Raw genomic sequence first — 18,520 nt, forward strand, 5'->3', positions numbered from 1 at the left:
TAAATTTTAGGTCCTGTCATAATTTCTTCAGCTTCTGCATACTTTATCAGAATATTGTGTTTGTGTTTAGATCTGCACAGAAGCGGAGCACAGTTCAGCTGATGAACATGCAGGGCCTGATGATGGTTCCAGTGATCATGGTAAGTTTGAAAAACTGGATGTTTTATGTTCCCCACACCATTACATCACCAGCACCATCCAAAACTGTTGACACAAGGCAGGATGGATCAATGCTTTCATGTTGTTTACACCAAATTCTGACCCTGCCATCTGAATGTCGCAGCTGGAATAGAGACTCCTCAGACCCGGCAAAGTTCTTCCAGTCTTCCATTGTCCAAATTTAATGAGCCTGTGCAAACTAGCTTCAGTTTCCTGTTTTTAGCTGACAGGATTGGCACCCTATCAAAAGTGGAGTCTTCTGCTGCTGTAGCCCATCTTTTTCAAGCTTTAGCATGTTGATTGTAGCAAGTGGGTATTTGAGTTACTGTTGCCTTTCTGTCCTCTCAAACCAGTCTTCCCATTCTCCTATGATGCTCTGTTTAAACCTCAGCAAGTTTTCTTGACAATGCATTGTATAAATTTGCTGCCATATGATTGGCTATTTGTGTGTACCTAATAAAGTGGCCAGTGAGTGTATGATGCTTTGTGGAAGTTGAAGACTGCAGTTTCATTTATTTAGGTTCCAGTCAAAATTGTACAAATTTATACTTTTGTGAAAAAAAAAAAAGCTGGTATACACACAGCACCTATGTGGAATATACAACCACCTTTTAATGTTTTCAGATCACAATATGTTCTTATTTCGCAAATGATGCATAATGTTTTAGTGTCCCTTTCCAGCAGATCTTTCTGGCTTTAATATTTCTAAAGCACTATTATCATTTACTTAGCCAAGTTATTTTTATAGATAGTGTGAATATGGTAAAGTTTGTAAGATATTTCCATTAATCCATTAACATTGGACTTAAATGTATGTTCTGTTTCCCTGCTACTTAATGCACCAGGATGTACATTTATATCCTAAGTTTAAGTTTCCACTTGGTTTTAGTCTTGTGTTTTTTTTGTGTGAAAAAAAAAAACGCCTGAAAAAACGACATTGTGTTTTTTCGGTTGTTTTTGCCTTTGTGTGGAAACTGTATATGTGTCCCCTTTGGCATAGCAACGCCCAACCTAGCAACGTCTGGGACCGGTGGTTAATAGCGCGTCGCACTGATCGCAGTGCCACACACTATTAACCCTTTAGACGCGGTGTTCAAAGTTGATCGCAGCGTGTAAAGTGAAAGCTAATCAGTGCCGGTTAGCTCAGTGGACTGTTCGGGGCTGCCGTGGCGAAATCACGGCATCCTGAACAGCTGGAGGACACAAGGAGGATCCCTACCTGCCTCCTGCGTGTCTGATTGCCGAATGACTGCTCAGTGCCCTGAGATCCGGGCATGACCAGTCAAGCGGAAGAATCATTGATCAGTGTCATCCTATGGGATAACAATGATCAATGTAAAAGATCAGTGTGTGCAGTGTTATAGCCCCCTATGGGGGCTATAACATTGCAAAAAAAAAAAGTGGAAAAAAAAAAGTTAATAAAGTTCATTTTACCCTTTCCCTAATAAAAGTAAAAATCACCCCCTTTTTCCCATAAAAAAAAAGTGTAAATAAAAATAAACATGTGGTATTGCCACGTGCGGAAATCCGAATGATAAAAATATATTATTAAACCGCATGGTCAATGACGTACGGTCAAAAAAAATTAAAAAGTCCAAAATAGGGTATTTTTGGTCACTTTTTATATAATGAAAAAATGAATAAAAAGCGATCAAAATGTCCAATCAATACGAAAATGGTACCGCTAAAAACTTCAGATCACAGCGCAAAAAAAATTGGCCCTCATCCCTCCCTGTACAAGGAAAAATAAAGTTATAGGGGTCAGAAGATGACCATTTTAAACGTATAAATTTTCCTGCATGTAGTTATGATTTTGTTGTACTTCTGGAAAAAATCATACCTATATAAGTAGGGTATCCTTTTAAAGGAAAACTGTCAATATTTTCTCCTGCACTATCCGCAGGTACTGATGGATAGTGCGGGAGACACTGATTCCAATGAGCCCTACCTTGCCCGGATCCGCCCGGCCGTTTGCCCACAATTGTACTTTTATTCTATGTGTATATCTTGCTGTGACTGGCACGGGCGGGGCTTCTGCAGGTTCACTGGCACTGACGTCAGCGCCGCTTATGAATATTCATCCCCCCCTCCCTGCAGTTCTCCCTTTCTTCACCGCTCCTAACTGGAGAGAGGGGGGATAAATATTCATAAGCGCTGCTGACGTCAGTGCCAATTAACCTGCAGAAGCCCCGCCCGTGCCAGTTACAGCAAGATATACACATAGAATAAAATCAGAATTGCGGGCGAACGGCCAGGCGGATCCAGGCAAGGAAGGGCTCGTTTTAATCAGCGTCTCCCGCACTATCCACCCGTACCTGTGGATAGTGCGTAGAAAATATGTGACAGTTTTCCTTTAATCGTATGGACCTACAGAATAAAGAGAAGATGTCATTTTTACAGAAAAATGTACTGCGTAGAAACGGAAGTCCCCAAAAGTTACAAAATGGTGTGTTTTCTTCAGTTTTGTCGCACAATTTTTTTTAAATGACTGTCATTACAAAGTAGAATTGGTGACACAAAAAATAATCCATCATATGGATTTTTAGGTGCAAAATTGAGTGATGATTTTTTAAAGGTAAGGAGGAAAAAATGAGTGCAAAAATGGAAAAACCCCAGGTCGTTAAGGGGTTAAAAATGTATAAAAGAACCATTAAATTGTAAAAATAATATATTGTTTATAATTATGTGACACTTTTTTTTTTTAATTATTAGTAATGTTTGTTTTTTACTTTTAACTTTTTTTCTTAATCGTTTAGGTACCACCACTACTACTATTACTCCCAGCATGGAACAGACTGCTCCATGCTGGGAGTAGTAGTACCTGTACTAATAGAAAGGTCGCCCCGAGTGTCACGCCTGACACCCGTTGTGATTGTCCTTTATGTTGAAAAGATGCGGAGCGGCTCTCTACACGCTCGCATCTCTCCTCTGAACTCCGGGCCGGCCAGTGATGTGAATAGAATTCACATCATTCATTCATATTTTCCAACCAGAGTGGTGATTGGCCGGTTGATGCCAGCCAATCACTGCTCTTAGCAGAGATGCGGAGCGCAGAAGAAAACCACTTCACATCTCCATGAAGGATGATTCAGTGGCTGTCAGTAGTGACACCCGGGGCGATCTGTATATAAGTCCAGGTACTACTACTCCCAGCATGGAACAGTCTGTTCCATGGTAGAAGTAGTAGTAGTACCTAAAAATATTTAAAACACACACGTTATTAAACACAATTAAAATACATTACTAATAAAATGTTTCACAAAATTATAAAAAATATATTACAATTAAATGGCCCCTTTAATACATTTTTATTGTCTGCTAAATTTTTAAGGTCTATGCTGCTCACATAAATTGGTCCCTGTTTAAAAAGTAATAAAAATTTTATTTCAGATTTCGTTAAATACAATTTTTTCCATCCCTACTGTATCTTTTTTTCTTTTTTTTTATGTTTAATGGTACCCTTCGAAATGTAATTTAAAAAAAAATCTCCATCCCTTTTTTGAATCGCTTAAGTCCAAAAAAGAATAAAAACCGCCTGCAAAAACACCAAAGTTAAAACCCACATGGTGTTTTTCTTGGCGTTTTTTCACTCCCATAGACTTCCATGGGAGAATAGCTCCACAGTCTCAACATGTTGCGATTTTAAGACTGCCAAGGAGCAAGAAAATGCCAAAGAGGAGTGAAAAAACGCCAAAAGGATTTAAAAAAAGCCAAACTGGAAAAGGCATTTTTCTATTGACTTGCAGCTAACATCTGACTGCAGCATTTTTTCACAGAAAAAACGCCATGCGGCAGATTCAGCGTTTTTATTGGCGTTTTTGCCAAAAAAAAAGTGATAACTTTGCCTAAGGGGCATTCTGACTATGAAGTGCAGGAGCAAAAATAAGCTGACAAAATTGAATTAGACATCATGCATTGCTATATTCAGACATTTAGTGAATCTCTTATGTAATGACAGTAACAGGACCACCCATCGGAGCGGGACCAGGGTGTTGAAGACTAGGCCACATTTTTTTTTTTCACGTACAGACCCATATGAGGGCTTGCTTTTTGAATGGCCAATTGTACTTTGTAATGACCGCTTTCATTTTACCGTAAGATGTACCATGAAACCAAAATTTATAAGGAAACTGCAATTTTGGGGGATTTGGTTTTTATGCAGCGCGCTTTTATGGTAAAATTATTTGATACATTTTCTTCAGTAGGTCGGTGCGATTAAAACGATACCCAATTCATATATTTTTTTCTATTATTGTACTACTTAAAATTCTAACTTTGTTTTAACAAAATTCATATGCATAAAATTGTCCTTTTCCGAACCCCTATAACCTTTCCGTATACGGGGATGTATAAGGGCCAATTTTTTGCGCCGTGATCTGTAGTTTATCTGTACTATTTTTGCTTTGATGTGAAACTGATTGCTTTTTATAATTTATTTTTCTGATTATATGATGTGATTAAAAATCAGTATTTTTGGTGTTGGATTTTTTTTTAACGTTTACGCCGTTTACCTTGCGGGATCATAAGCATTTTATTTTAATACCGTAGATTTTAAGTTTCACTTTAGACGCCTTGATCGGCATTGATCACGGCGTCTAAAGGGTTAATGACCAGCAGCGGCAGGATTGCCGCTGCCTGTCATTAACAGTGAGTGACTGGCTATTGACTGTTCTAAAGCGAGCGCAGCTCGTGCGCTCGCTTCAAAGCTGCTTAAGAACTCAGGGAGTACAGGTACATTAAGTACCAGGACACAAGGGTGTACCTGTATGCCCTTCGTCCTTAACAGGTTAAACCTGCTGGAGCATGTTGTTTTTATATATCAGCATGCTTTTTGCTACACTGCTGATGTATACAAACATTCTATTGGCAAAACATGAGGTGAATGAGCCCTTGGATTAATAATTTCGTGGACTTTGAAACTATGACCAGTTTTCTATATACACCCTGTTCCAAATGATTATGCAAATTATATTTCTTGGTCGCTCTTCATTGGGAGACACCAATACTGATGGGTATATGCTCTTGCAACTAGGAGGCGTGGACACTAGGAAAAAAAAGTCGTCTCCTCCCTGGCAGGATATACCCGTTCACTGGGTGAGGTAATCAGCTTTGGCTAGTGTCAGCAGGAGGCAAGACACATACAATTGAAATTTTATTGAACAAACCTCCTAATGATAACAGTATTTTTTTTTTTTTAAACTTACTGTGCATAATAATTTGGAACAGTGCATTGAACTGAAAATTGTCATTTATTGTGTTTGCAGCATATTAACTGACATCAAAAGCTATTTCAGCCAAACTTTTAACAACATTTTAACTTTTTTAACATTCTAACAGGTCACGTTACATTTTAACATAGGACTCCTTATTTGATAGCAGCTTCAACAGTCTTGCATACATTGAACTTGTGAGTTTTTGGACAGTTTCTGCTTGAATTTGTTGAGATGTTAGAATAGCCTCCTACCCTCATAGATCTTTTGCTTGAGGATGCTCCAAAGGTTCTCAATAGGATTGAGGTCAGGGGAGGATGGAGGCCACACCATGGCTTTCTCTCCTTTTAGCCCCATAGCAGCTATTTATGCAAAGGTATTCTTTGCAGCATGAGATGGTGCATTGTCATGCATGAAGATCATTTTATTATGGAAAGCATAGGTCTTCCTTCTGTAACAGGGAAGAAAGTGATCGGACAGAAACTCCACAAACTTTGCAGAGGTCATATTTAAACCTTCGGGGACCCTAAAGGGGCTGACCAGCTCCCTTTCCATTATTCCGGCCCTTGTTGACGTTGCAGCCTTGTTGGAACAGGGTGGAACACAAACCATCTACTACTCCATCCATCTGGACCATCCAGGGTTGCACAGCAATCATCAGTGAACAGGACTGTTTGAAAATTAGTCTTCATGTATTTTTCTTCCCATTGCAGCCGTTTCTGCTTGTGAGCATTGGTTAGTGGTGGCCGAATAGAAGGTTTATGCACAGTTGCAAGACTCTGGAGGATGCTACACTTTGATGTCTCTGGTACTCAAGAGGCACCATCAGCTTCAGATATATGTTTGCTGCTATGTAATGGTATTTTAGCAGCTGCTCTCCTGATCCGATGCATGGATCTGGCAGAAATCTTCCTCAATGTGCCTTTAAGTTTTTGTGAAATATCTAATGTTTTCATACCTCGTCCAAGGCATTGAACTATTTCACTCTTTTTGGCAGCAGAGAGATCCTTTTTCTTCCACATATTGCTTGAAGATGGTGCTCTGCTTAATAATGTGGAACACCCACCTTTTAGTAGTTTTTCCTTAAATTGGGCTCACCTGGCAATCTAATTATCACAGGTGTCCTAGATTGTTTTCAGTGATCAAAAGAGCCCTGAGACACACTGCTATCCAGGAGTTAAACTGAAAAACAAAATATTAAATTTTTGTGACACTTAAATATCATTTGCATAATAATTTTGATCAGAGTGTAGTTATGGCCTCATTTAGATCAAACTAATATTTCTACATAAGATAGATTTACAGGAGTACTCCGGGATGTTAAAATTGTGTCCCATACTGCCGGCAGTAAAAAAAACAAACATAAAGGGATACATACCTGCCGACGCACCCTGGTGCCTCTGGTAACCTATTTCGGCCTCCGCCGCAATCCTCTTCCTGGTTGCCGGTGGTTGGTTAGTCATACTGCACTCAGCAAGTCACCGGCCACAGCGACGTCCCGCCTCGGCCGGCGATAGGCTGAGCGGCAGTGTGACTTTTACAGTCCCGAAAACTGGTGCTGGGGACAAAAAATTTCACCGTTCCACTCAGCCTTTCGCCGCCAAAGGCGGAACTCTGCTGTGGCCGGTGACTGCCAATATGACTCACCGATCACCGGCAACCAGGAAGAGGATCGCGGCGGAGGCCGAAACGGGTTACTGAAGGCACCGTGGGAGCTGCGGCAGGTATATATGCCTTTATTTATTTTTTTTACTGCCGGCAGTATGGGACACAATTTTAACAACCCTGAGTACTCCTTTAATGCTATTCTTATAGGCGAGATTTATCATTGTTGTCTTTGGAAAGTGAGTGAGTGAAGTAATTTTTTTTGCTTATGTGCAACATATTTATTATACTATAAATTATCAATGGAAATCAAATTTATCAACCCATAGAGGTCTGGATATGGAGTCACACTCAAAATCAAAGTGGAAAACCACACTATAGGCTGATCCAACTTTGATGTAATGTCCTTAAAACAAGTCAAGATGAGGCTCAGTAGTGTGTGTGACTGACGTGCCCGTATGACCTCCCTACAACGCCTGGGCATGCTCCTCATGAGTTGGCGGATGGTCTCCTGGGGGATGTCCTCCCAGACCTGGACTAAAGCATCCACCAACTCCTGGACAGTCTGTGGTGCAACGTGGATTTGGTGGATGGCGCGAGACATGATGTCCCAGATGTGCTCAATCTGATTCAGGTCTGGGGAACGAACAGGCCAGTCCATAGCATCAATGCCTTCCTCTTGCAGGAACTGCTGACACACTCCAGCCACATGAGATCTAGCATGGTCTTGCATTAGGAGGAACCCAGGGCCAACCGCACCAGCATATGGTCTCACAAGGGATCTGAGTATCTCATCTCGGTACCTAATGGCTTAGGTGCACGTGCAACATTTTGTGTGCCCAGAGTAAGCAAAAAAGATCTAAATGCAATGATAAATCTCCCTCCATAGGGACTGTGTTATGAAAAGCTCTCTTTGAGAGGAGAAGGGCGGGAGTACACTGCTGCCTGTGAGAAGATGATGAAAGAAGATGGGGACTGAATGGAGGATTTTTTGTTTAAAAAGTGTCCCTGCATATGTGTGTGGATGTATATGTGTAAATCTGTGTTGTCTAGGTAATGTGCATCTGTATGAATAAATGAAGTCAATGTGTGTGTATCTAATACAGGGGGGCTACAATCATATGCCTCCGGCTGTTGCAAAACTACAACTCCCAGCATGCCTGCACAGCCAAGTGATGTATGGGCATGCTGGGAGTTGTAGTTTTGCAACAGCAGGAGGAACACAGCCTCAAGAAACACTGTAAATCTGAGTTTTACCAATCATATGCCTCCAGCTGTTGTAAAACTACAACTCAAAGGATGTGTGGGCATGCTGGGAGCTGTAGTTTTTCAAAAGCTGTAAGCACACAGTGTGTGTATAGCATAAAACCAGAAAGGAAAGGGTTACAGATGCTCACTCCCAGTGACTGAGAGTGAGGGAGGGGGAGTGGTTATCACCTGTGGAGAAGAAGGGGACCTGCCCCCTGCTTCTGGTCGACAGCATTACGGTAATTCAGAAATAAAGCCAATTCTGAGAGAAATATAGGTCATAGAGACACACAAAATATGTACATTATCAGGATGAGATACTGAGCAACATATAACAATTTTTATTTATTTTTATTTTTTGTGGGTGATCTGACAGGTACGCTTTAAGGTCATCTGAAGTTACTGTGGTTGTAGTACAGGTGCTATAATGTGCCCATATGGCATTTCACATGAAATTTGCAGGTTGTTTTTTATTTTTTTTTTTTTTTATCCTAACAAGCCTGAATCTTGTATAAGACATATATTTATACTTTCACTCGAGTTTGGCTAAAAAGTAAAAGATCTGTCTTCTCTCTTTCAGAACAGGGAAATTCTATACCCCAAGTAACGATTAAGACTGAAAAGACAAATTCAGCCCCAAGTTCTCCAAATAATTCATCATCAGAGCAATGTATCTACATTACCGTGTCTTCTGTCGACTGTAAAGACGACTCGCCCATCATAATTGAATCTGACAATCCAGATACCTTCTCCATTGCTTCACGATCACCAACAAAAGAATGTGAGGACATAGGTTCCTCAAACAAGCCGCCTTCAACAAACTCCACAAATGACAGTAAGTGACATAATAAACAGGCAACGTTAACCCCTTAAAGAGGCACTGTTGTTATGAAAAACTTTTTATATTTTGTAGTACTAATAAGATGACTCTTTTTTTTTTATTTTATTTTTTTTATTTTTTTAAATGTACATTTATTTAACCCCTTAAAGGGGTACTCCCACCCTAGACATCGTATCCTCTCTCCAAAGGATAGGGGATAAGATGTCTGATCGCGGGGGTCCCGCCACTGGGAACCCCCGCATTATTGCATGCAGCACTCACCTGTTTTTTTCACCGGAACCACTGGAGGATCTGAGTCGTGACTACGGGAACGGAAGTCCGTGACGTCAGGACTCCGCCCCCGTGTGACATCACACCCATCCCCTCAATGCAAGTCTATGGGAGATGGTTTATAGCAATCATTTGATTTCTAATACTGTTCAGTGCTATGCATAGGACATAGCACTGATCAGTATTATCGGTCATCTTCTGGTCTGCTCGATCGCAGACCAGAGCAGAAGACCCGTGGAAGGAAGGTAGGTGAGGGGACCTCCATCTGCCGTTCTGGATGATCGGATTGTTGCGGCAGCACTGAGGGCGATCTGATCATCCATTTTAGCAACCGCAATACTGTAGATGTCATGATCTGTATTGATCATGGCATCTGAGGGGTTAATGGCGGACATCCGTGCAATCGCTGATGTCCGCCATTACCGGCGGGTCTCTGGCTGCTATTAGCAGCCGAAACCAGCCACGCATGACCCGAGCATCGCTCCGATGCTCGCGGTTATGTATAGGACTTAGGACGTGCATTTACGTCCTGCAACATTAAGGGGTTAAAAAAAATGTCAATTTTGCTTAAAAATAAATAAATAGCCGCCACTAGGGGTCATCTGTCTTTATGCAGACAGACTACTCAGGTATTTTGCAGCATACTGGATACTGGCATTAAAGCATGTTGGTATCCAGTATAGGAGATCACCTTTACAGCACTACAGTCTTCAGCTGTTCCTAAACTACAACTTTGGTTTGTTTTTTGTACACTTAATGCTAAAACTGATTTTGTGGGTCAATATGATTAATATGACACCCATGTTTACATTCTTTTTTTATTGTACTGCTTTAAAAAAAAATGTAACCCCTTAACCTCTTAAAGGATAACTCCAGAATATAAAAATTGTCCCCCATATTGCCGACAGTAAAAAAAAATATAGATGTACATACCTTCCTTCGCTCCCCCGGGGCCTCTGGGTAACCAGCTCAGGTCTCCACCGCGATCCTCTTCCTGGTTGCGGCAGTGTGACGTCTTCGGCCCCGAAAGCAGGTGCCGGTGTAGTGAAGAATTTTGTGTCTTAAAGCGTTCTCACAATGCCGCTCAGCCTATCGTCGGCCAAGTCGGGACTTCGCTGCGGCCAGTGATTGGCTGAGCGCAGTATGACTCTCCGACCACTTGCAACCAGGAAGAGGATCGCGGCTGAGACCAGAGCCGGTTACCTGAGGCCCCGGGGGAGCAAAGGAAGGTATGTACATCTTTATTTTTTTTCTGCCGGCAGTAGGGAGGACAATTTTTATATTCTGGATTCTCCTTTAAGGATGCAGGGTGTACCTGTACGCCCTGCGCCCGGTCTCGGTATAAAATGTGGGATCACGCGCCATACCGGGTCTGTCCCGGCAGCTAATGACAGTTGGGACCCTGGGCTAATAGCGTGCGGCACCAATCGTTGTGCCGCGCTCTATTAACCCTTTAGATGCGGCGTTCAAAGTTGATCGCCGCATCTAAAATGAAAAGTAAAAGCTTCCCGGCAGCTCAGTCAGGCTGATCGGGACCATCACGGTGAACTCGCCATGTCCCGATCAGCTAGAACGCTAGCGGAGGTCCCCTCACCTGGCCTTCGTCACGCCCGATCGGCGATGGATTGCTCCGAGCCCGAGATCCAGGCTTGAGCAATCGACCATTGATTACACTATTTGCTGTGTCAATGCACGGCAATGATCTGTGTATGAGATCAGGGTGTGCAGTGAAATAGCCACCGGGGGGGGCTATAACACTGCAAAAAAAAGTGTAAAAAAAAATAAAAAAGTTTATAAAGATCATTTAACCACTTCCCTAATAAAAGTAAGAATCGCCCCCCTTTTCCCATAAAAAAAAAACAAAAAACTGTGTGAAGAAAAATAAACATGTGGTATCATCACTTGCAGAAATGTCCGAACTACAAAAATATATCATTAATTAAACCGCACGTTCAATGGCGTACACACAAAAAATTCCAAAGTCCAAAATGTAGCGTATTTTTGGTAACTTTTTATATCGTGAAAAAATGAATAAAATGCGATCAAAGTCAGATCAATATAAAAATGGTACCGATAAAAACTCCAGATCACGGCGCAAAAAATTAGCCTTCATACCGCCCCGTATGTGGAAAAATAAGTTATAGGGGTCAGAAGATGACAATTTTAAACGTATACATTTTCCTGCATGTAGTTATGATTTTTTCCAGAAGTATGATAAAATCAAACCTATATAAGTAGGGTATCATTTTAACCGTATGGACTTACAGAATAAAGAGAAGGTGCCATTTTTACCGAAAAATGTGCTGCATAGAAACGGAAGCCCCCAAAAGTTACAAAAATTTAATTTTTTTCTTCAATTTTGTCGCTGAATTATTATTTTTTTCCGCTTCGCCATGCATATTTTGGTAAAATGAGTAATGTCACTGCAAAGTACAATTGGTGGCACAAAAAATAATCCATCATATGGAATTTTAGGTGCAAAATTGAGTGTTATGATTTTTAGAAGGTGATGAGGAAAAAATGAAAATGCAAAAACGGAAAAACCCTGCATCCTTAAAGGGGTTATCCAGGAAAAAACTTTTTTTTTTTTTTTTTTTTTTATAAACTGGCTCCAGACAGAAAAGAACAACCTTAATCTTTTCAGTACTTATGAGCTTCTGAAGTTAAGATTTTTTAATAGAAGGAACTCACAAATCTGTTTAACTTTCTGGAGCCAGTTGATATATAAAAGTTTTTTCCTGGAATACCCCTTTAAGGGGTTAAGGACCATTTTTTGCACTTTCGTATTTTTTTTTTTTTCCCTTCTCCACCTTTTGAAAAATCATAACACTTTGTTTTCCACCTACAGACCCATATGAGGGCTTAATTTATGCGCTAACAATTTCTTTGTAATGACATTAGTCATTTTACCTAAAAAAAAAAATCTACGGCGAAACAAAAAAAGTTATTTGGGGGACAAAATTGAAAAAAACATTTATTCTGTAGGTCCATATTATTAAAATAATACCCTACTTATACTTACCTTTTTTTAGGGTATACAAAGTGACCAAAAATACGCAATTTTGGAATTTTGAATTTTTTTACGTGTATGCCATTGACTGTGCGGTTTAATTAATGTTATATTTTTGTACTTCAGACATTTACACACGCAATGATACCACGTATGTTTAGATTTACTTTTGTTTACTTTTTTTTTTTTTATGGGAAATGGGGAATGATTCAAACTTTTATTAGGGAAAGGGTTAAATCACATTTATTAACTTTTTTTTTTTTTGTTAAACCAACCTTAATAAAATGTAAATAAAGAGCACCTTTAAAAGCATAATCCCATGGTCTGTATATTAATGTATAATAATGACTTGTCTTCTCAAATGTATCTGTTCATATGTTGCAATCTATCAACCACCCCTGGCTTGCAGGTCCACTGGTTGATACAACACACTGCTGACACACTTTTCGGTTTGCTTGTCAAAAACTAACATTGCCCCTCTACATGTTTCACCGGCCGAGGCGGGACTGAAAAGTGCTGCTAGCCACACTTCTCAGTCAAAGCCAAAACTTATATATACTCGGAAAATTACCTGAATGTGAGCATGTCTGAGCATGGCTACATTAGCATGTTATATTGACAATTTCCTGACTTCTTCGGAGGCACAAATCTTGATGTGAACCTGATCTTAGAGCACTGCACCTTCTTCAGGAACTTCCAACTTGTAGTATAATATAAGAGGCGTCCTACATTACTAATCATATGCACTTTACTTCAGGGGGTTCCTGTAAATGAAGGAGAGTCCCTTGAGTTGAAAAAGCTGGGTTATAGTAATGATATATTCAGAGGCTGCTGCCCAGAATGGAAAAACTAGGTTAACCCCTTAAGGACCAATACAAATAAACCTGTACGCCCCTGAAAGACCAGGCCTGTTTTTTTCAAATCGGGGATGTCTGTCTTTATTAGAGTATAACTCTGGTAACGTTTTGCCAATCACAATAATTCTGACATTGTTTTTTTGTCACAAGTTGTCCTTCATGTACATAGTAAAAGTAAGCCGATATCATTTGTAGTTTTTTTTAACAATGTAAAAAATCTTGAAATTTTTACAGAAAATTACGATTTTTTTGCTATTTTAACACTAATAGGTTGCATATATTTATACATACTGACCAAATAGTTTATGAAACTTATACTTTCAGATGTCTACTTTATTTTGACGTCATAGTTAGAAGCCTAACAATTTAACTTGAAATTTTTAAAATTTGAAAAGTACATCTTTCTTTATGTGCTATGCAAGGTTTGCAGAAATTAAAAGGTAGTAGAACATAGGAACACCCCCCCCCCCCCAAATGACCCCATTTTAAAAACTAGACCCCTCAAGGTATTCGCTAGGGGGTACAGTGAGTATTTTAACAACATAGTTTTTTTGGCAGGAATTATTACAAAGTCAGTGTTAAAAATTCGAAATTTGCAATTTTTCACAAATGCATCAATTGGGGGGCATATTTTTTGTACATCACTTCTGATATTGAAAGAAATGCACCCTATATTTTATTTAGCTACTTGTCCCATGTTCAGACGCAGTGGTAGGACGCGTGGTAGGACGCAGAAGGAGAGGAGCGCCATTTGGCTTTCAGGGCAGAACAGTAACCCCACCCCCACAAGTGACCCCATTTATATAACGCACCCCTACAAGTTATTTGCTGGACCAGGGACCTCTCTGATTGGTCCTTGGTCGGCTGGCAGTAAAACTTGTCTGTCTGTGACAGTTAAGGCTCCTTATGGATATATCCGCCATGTTGTGGTAATAAGCACCCGCTCATGGCGAATATATCAATCACTGCTGCGGCTGGGTAGCTCAGTGTGTCCGCTCATGACTGCTGGCGGGAAATCCGCCGCTATGAGTGGACACACAAAGCTACCCAGCCGCAGCAGGGAGCTCATTACCGTGACTGCTACATAATGTGTAGGATCACATGGTGGACATCCGTAGCATATTACATGCTGCGGATGTCCGCCAATGCGATCCTACACATTATGCATATTTTTTTATTAGATTCATTTAATAAATGTATTTTTAATATTTTATTTTATTTTTTTACTTTTATCACATTTTTATTTATTTTTACACTTTTATTTTATTTATTTATTTTTACACTTTTTAATGCTTTGGAATACTTAGGGGTGCTGCAGGAGAGAGAGAGGGAGCCCCCTCCCTCTGTCAGAACTCCTTACAGCGCGCGGTAACTTCTGACTGCGGCTGAAAGGGTTAAACTGTCGGGAGTGAAGTGAACTTCACTCCCGGCAGTGCGGCAGGTCCCGGCCAGCCGCGGCCACACACAGCACCCCGCGATCGCGATGCAGGGTGCTGCAGAGGAGACAGAGGGAGCTCCCTCCCTCTGTCATAACACTTACAGCCCGCGGTCACTTCCGACCGCGGCTGTAAGGGTTAAAACTGCCGGGACCGAAGTTTACTTTGGTCCTGGCAGTGCAGCAGGGTCCCTGCCGCGATCTCGTGGGTGCACTGGGCAGCACCCACGAGAATAATGGATGAGTTTAGACGTCCAGGTGCGGGAATGGCCGCCAACCTGGACGTCTATACTCGTCCGTGGTCGTTATCGGGTTAAAGGGGTACTCCGGCACTAAGACATCTTATCCCCTATCCAAAGAATAGGGGATAAGATGCCTGATTGCAGGGGTTCTGCCGCTGGGGACCCCCGTGATCTTGCACACAGCACAAACAGTCCCCGGAGCATGTTCGCTCCGGGTCTGAGGACTGGTGATCACGGAGCCGGAGCATTGTGACGTCACGGCTCCACCCCTGTGTGACGTCACGCTTCACCCCTCAATGCAAGCCTATGGGAGGGGGCGTGACAGCGGTCACGTCCCCTCCCATAGGCTTGCATTGAGGGGGCGAAGCGTGATGTCACTCAGGGGCGGAGCGTGATGTCACACGGGGGCAGAGCCATGATCGCCAGTCCTCAGACCCGGAGCGAACATGCTTCGGGGACTGATGGTAATGGGGTGCAAGATCACCAGTGTCCCCAGCGGCAGGACCCCCGCGATCAGACATCTTATCCCCTATCCTTTGGATAGGGGATAAGATGTCTTAGCGCTGGAGTACCCCTTTAAAGCCAAGTGACGCCACATACTATATTCTAGTGGTTTTTGTTTTTATTTCTCCACTTGCCGTTTCTGTTGCCCTTCTAGGCCTATTGGAGGTCATTCTGTCCTTCTGATCACCTATCCTCTATTTTAATTAGCTTACCTTGCAGCAGCAGTAAATTGACTATATTCAGGATTATAGATTTATTTAATTTAATATACATATTATACACTTATTTTTTTCATTTAATTTTTTCACAGACTCGTGTTCAGCTATTGAAGCAGATCTGTTGATGGAAAGTGAAAATTGTGTTACTACCGAAGCAGCTTGCAGTGATGATGATGATGTATAAAATATGTCTGTGTTTATAAAATCAGTAATAAAATGTGAAACCATTTTATCTTGGGACCCAAACACATTTTCAGGGGAAAAAATTCTGTTTTTAAATTTTTTTTTTTCTGCATTGTGATACACCTTGTCTAGCAAGAACATTCAGGGAGACCATTTTAGCTTGTGCTACAGACATATACAACTATGTGTTTATACAGTAGCCTATGTCTTTTAAGGGAGTCACAAACAATAAAAAAAAATTTTTTACATCAGTGTATGTATTTTTTTTCCTTCATACAGTTAATTTGAGAAATGAGGTTAACAGGCCTTTTTAACGGCTATGTTGTTGTTTTGTCCACAGGCCTTATAGTTAGTGGTAAGAAATTTTTTCCAAAGGTTGTTTTGTTTGGTGAAGCGTTTTTCTGCATTCTACGATGAAATTTTGTTGTGTTTCTAGAGCTAAATATATGGCTTACTATGCTGCACGTTACTATACTTCATTGCTTTTTTTTTTTTTTTTTTAAATCAGAAGTTTTTATTAAACATTTTGTAGTTTACAAACGGACAACAAAACAAAAACCATAAACCCCATCCCCCCCCACCCACACAGAGCACCCACCCCGATGTCCCGTGTCTTACCCTCGTAGAAGAATAAGTGTAAAACTTCACAATAGAAAAATAGTGCAATAACTGTCCATAAGTTGCAAATACTCGGTATAAGGGAGAAAGGGGTTAGAGAGGCCAAAATAGCAGCAAAAGGGGGGTCACCACCTACGATAGTATGCACAAAGTGCGGATAAGCACATTTAGGGAAGGTAACAAGAGAATACGAAGAGGCCGTACACAGAAACGCATAAAGAGTTTCACAGCATTAGGACATAACACATCGAACTTCATTGCTTATTTAAAAGAACACCCTTCTCCTATGTCGACAATGTCTATCTATAGACCTTGTTTAAGAACAAATTTTTTACATTTTTTTAACCCCTTAAGGACACAGCCCATTTTTACCTTAAGGACCAGAGCATTTTTTGCACATCTGACCACTGTCACTTTAAGCATTAATAACTCTGGGTTGCTTTTACTTATGAATTTGATTTGGAGATTGTTTTTTCACGACATATTCTACTTTAACATAGTGGTAAATTTTCGTCGATATTTGCATCATTTCTTGGTGAAAAAAATTCATGAAAAATGTGAAAATTTTAGCATTTTTCGAACTTTGAAGGTCCCTGCTTGTAAGCAAAATAGACATTCCAAATAAATGATATATTGATTCACATATACGATAGGTCTACTTTATGTTTCCATCATAAAGTTGACATGTTGTTACTTTTGGAAGACATCAGAGGGCTTCAAAGTATAGCAGCAATTCTCCAATTTTTCACAATATTTCCAAAATCAGAATTTTTCAGGGACCAGTTCAGTTTTGAAGTGGATTTGAGGGGCCTTCATATTGGAAATACCCCATAAATTACCCCATTATAAAAACTGCACCCCCCCCCCCAAAAAAAAAAGTATTCAAAATGACATTCAGAAAGTTTAACCCTTTAGGTGTTTCACAGGAATAGCAACAAAGTGAAGGAGATAATTCAAAATCTCCATTTGTTTTTACACTAACATGTTCTAGTTTTTGAATTTTTACAAGGGGTAAAAGGAGAAAATCCCCCCAAAATGTGTAACCCGATTTCTCTCGAGTAAGGAAATACCTCATATGTGTATGTAAAGTGCTCTGTGGGTGCACTAGAGGACTCAGAAGGGAAGGAGCAACAATGGGATTTTGGAGAGTGAATTTTGCTGAAATGGTTTTTGGGGGGCATGTCACATTTAGGAAGCCCCTATGGTGCCAGAACAGCAAAAATACCCCCACATGGCACATTATTTTGGATCTGCAACCCTCAAGGGACACAACAAGGGGCACAATGAGCCTTAACACCTTACAGGTGTTTGACGACTTTTCGTTAGTCAGATGTGTAAATAATAAAAAAATTTTCACCAAAATGCATTTTTTTCCCCAAATATTTTAAATTTTTACAAGAGGTAATAGGAGAAAATGCCTCCCAAAATTTGTAACCCCATCTCTTTTTGAGTATAGAAATACCTCATGTGTGGGGGTGTAAAGTGCTCTGCGAGTGCACTACAATGCACAGAAGAGATGGAGCCACATTTGGCTTTTTGAAAGCAATTTTGCTGAAATGTTTTTTGGGGGGCATGTCGCATTTAGGAAGCCCCTATGGTGCCAGAGCAGCAAAAAAAGGGAAACACCCCTCAAAGAACGTAACAAGGGGTACAGTGAGCCTTTACACCCCACAGGTGTTTGACAAATATCTGCTAAATTTGGACGTGAAAATGAAATTATTTTTTTTTCACTAAAATGTTGTTACCCCAAATTTTTCATTTTCACAAGGGTTAGTAGGATACAGTCTCCCAAAAGCTTTAACCCCATTTTATCGGAGTATGGAAATACCCCATATGTGGATGTAAAGTGCTCTGCTGGCGCACTACAATACTCAGAAGAGAAGGAGCGCCATTGGGCTTTTGGAGAGAGAATTTGTTTGGAATGGAAGTCGGGGGCCATATGCATTTACAAAGCCCCCATGCTACCAGAACAATGGACCACATACATGTGACCTTATTTCAGAAACTACACCCCTCAAAGGGGTGCAGTGAGCATTTACACGCCACTGGCATTTGACAGATCCAGATCTTGCTGGGAGTTGTAGTTATGCAACAGCTGGAGGCACGCTGATTGGTTGCAA

The 18,520-nt window shown here is 40.7% G+C and overlaps 1 protein-coding gene across 5 annotated transcripts in view; it reads left to right on the top strand.

Annotated features, from left to right (window-relative positions):
- The window catches only part of LOC130273682 (uncharacterized), a 125,027-nt gene extending 109,000 nt beyond the window's left edge, over positions 1-16,027 (top strand). For all 5 annotated transcript variants that reach the window (XM_056520890.1, XM_056520894.1, XM_056520895.1 and 2 more), the window contains 3 exons: positions 71-140; positions 8,803-9,057; positions 15,692-16,027. In XM_056520890.1, the coding sequence (XP_056376865.1) occupies positions 71-140; positions 8,803-9,057; positions 15,692-15,783 (417 nt within the window). In that variant the 3' untranslated portion in view covers positions 15,784-16,027. The remainder of the gene's footprint in view (positions 1-70; positions 141-8,802; positions 9,058-15,691) is intronic.
- Positions 16,028-18,520: the final 2,493 nt, after the last annotated feature.

The sequence above is a fragment of the Hyla sarda genome, chromosome 5, assembly GCF_029499605.1.
Source record: "Hyla sarda isolate aHylSar1 chromosome 5, aHylSar1.hap1, whole genome shotgun sequence".
Lineage (NCBI taxonomy): Eukaryota > Metazoa > Chordata > Amphibia > Anura > Hylidae > Hyla > Hyla sarda.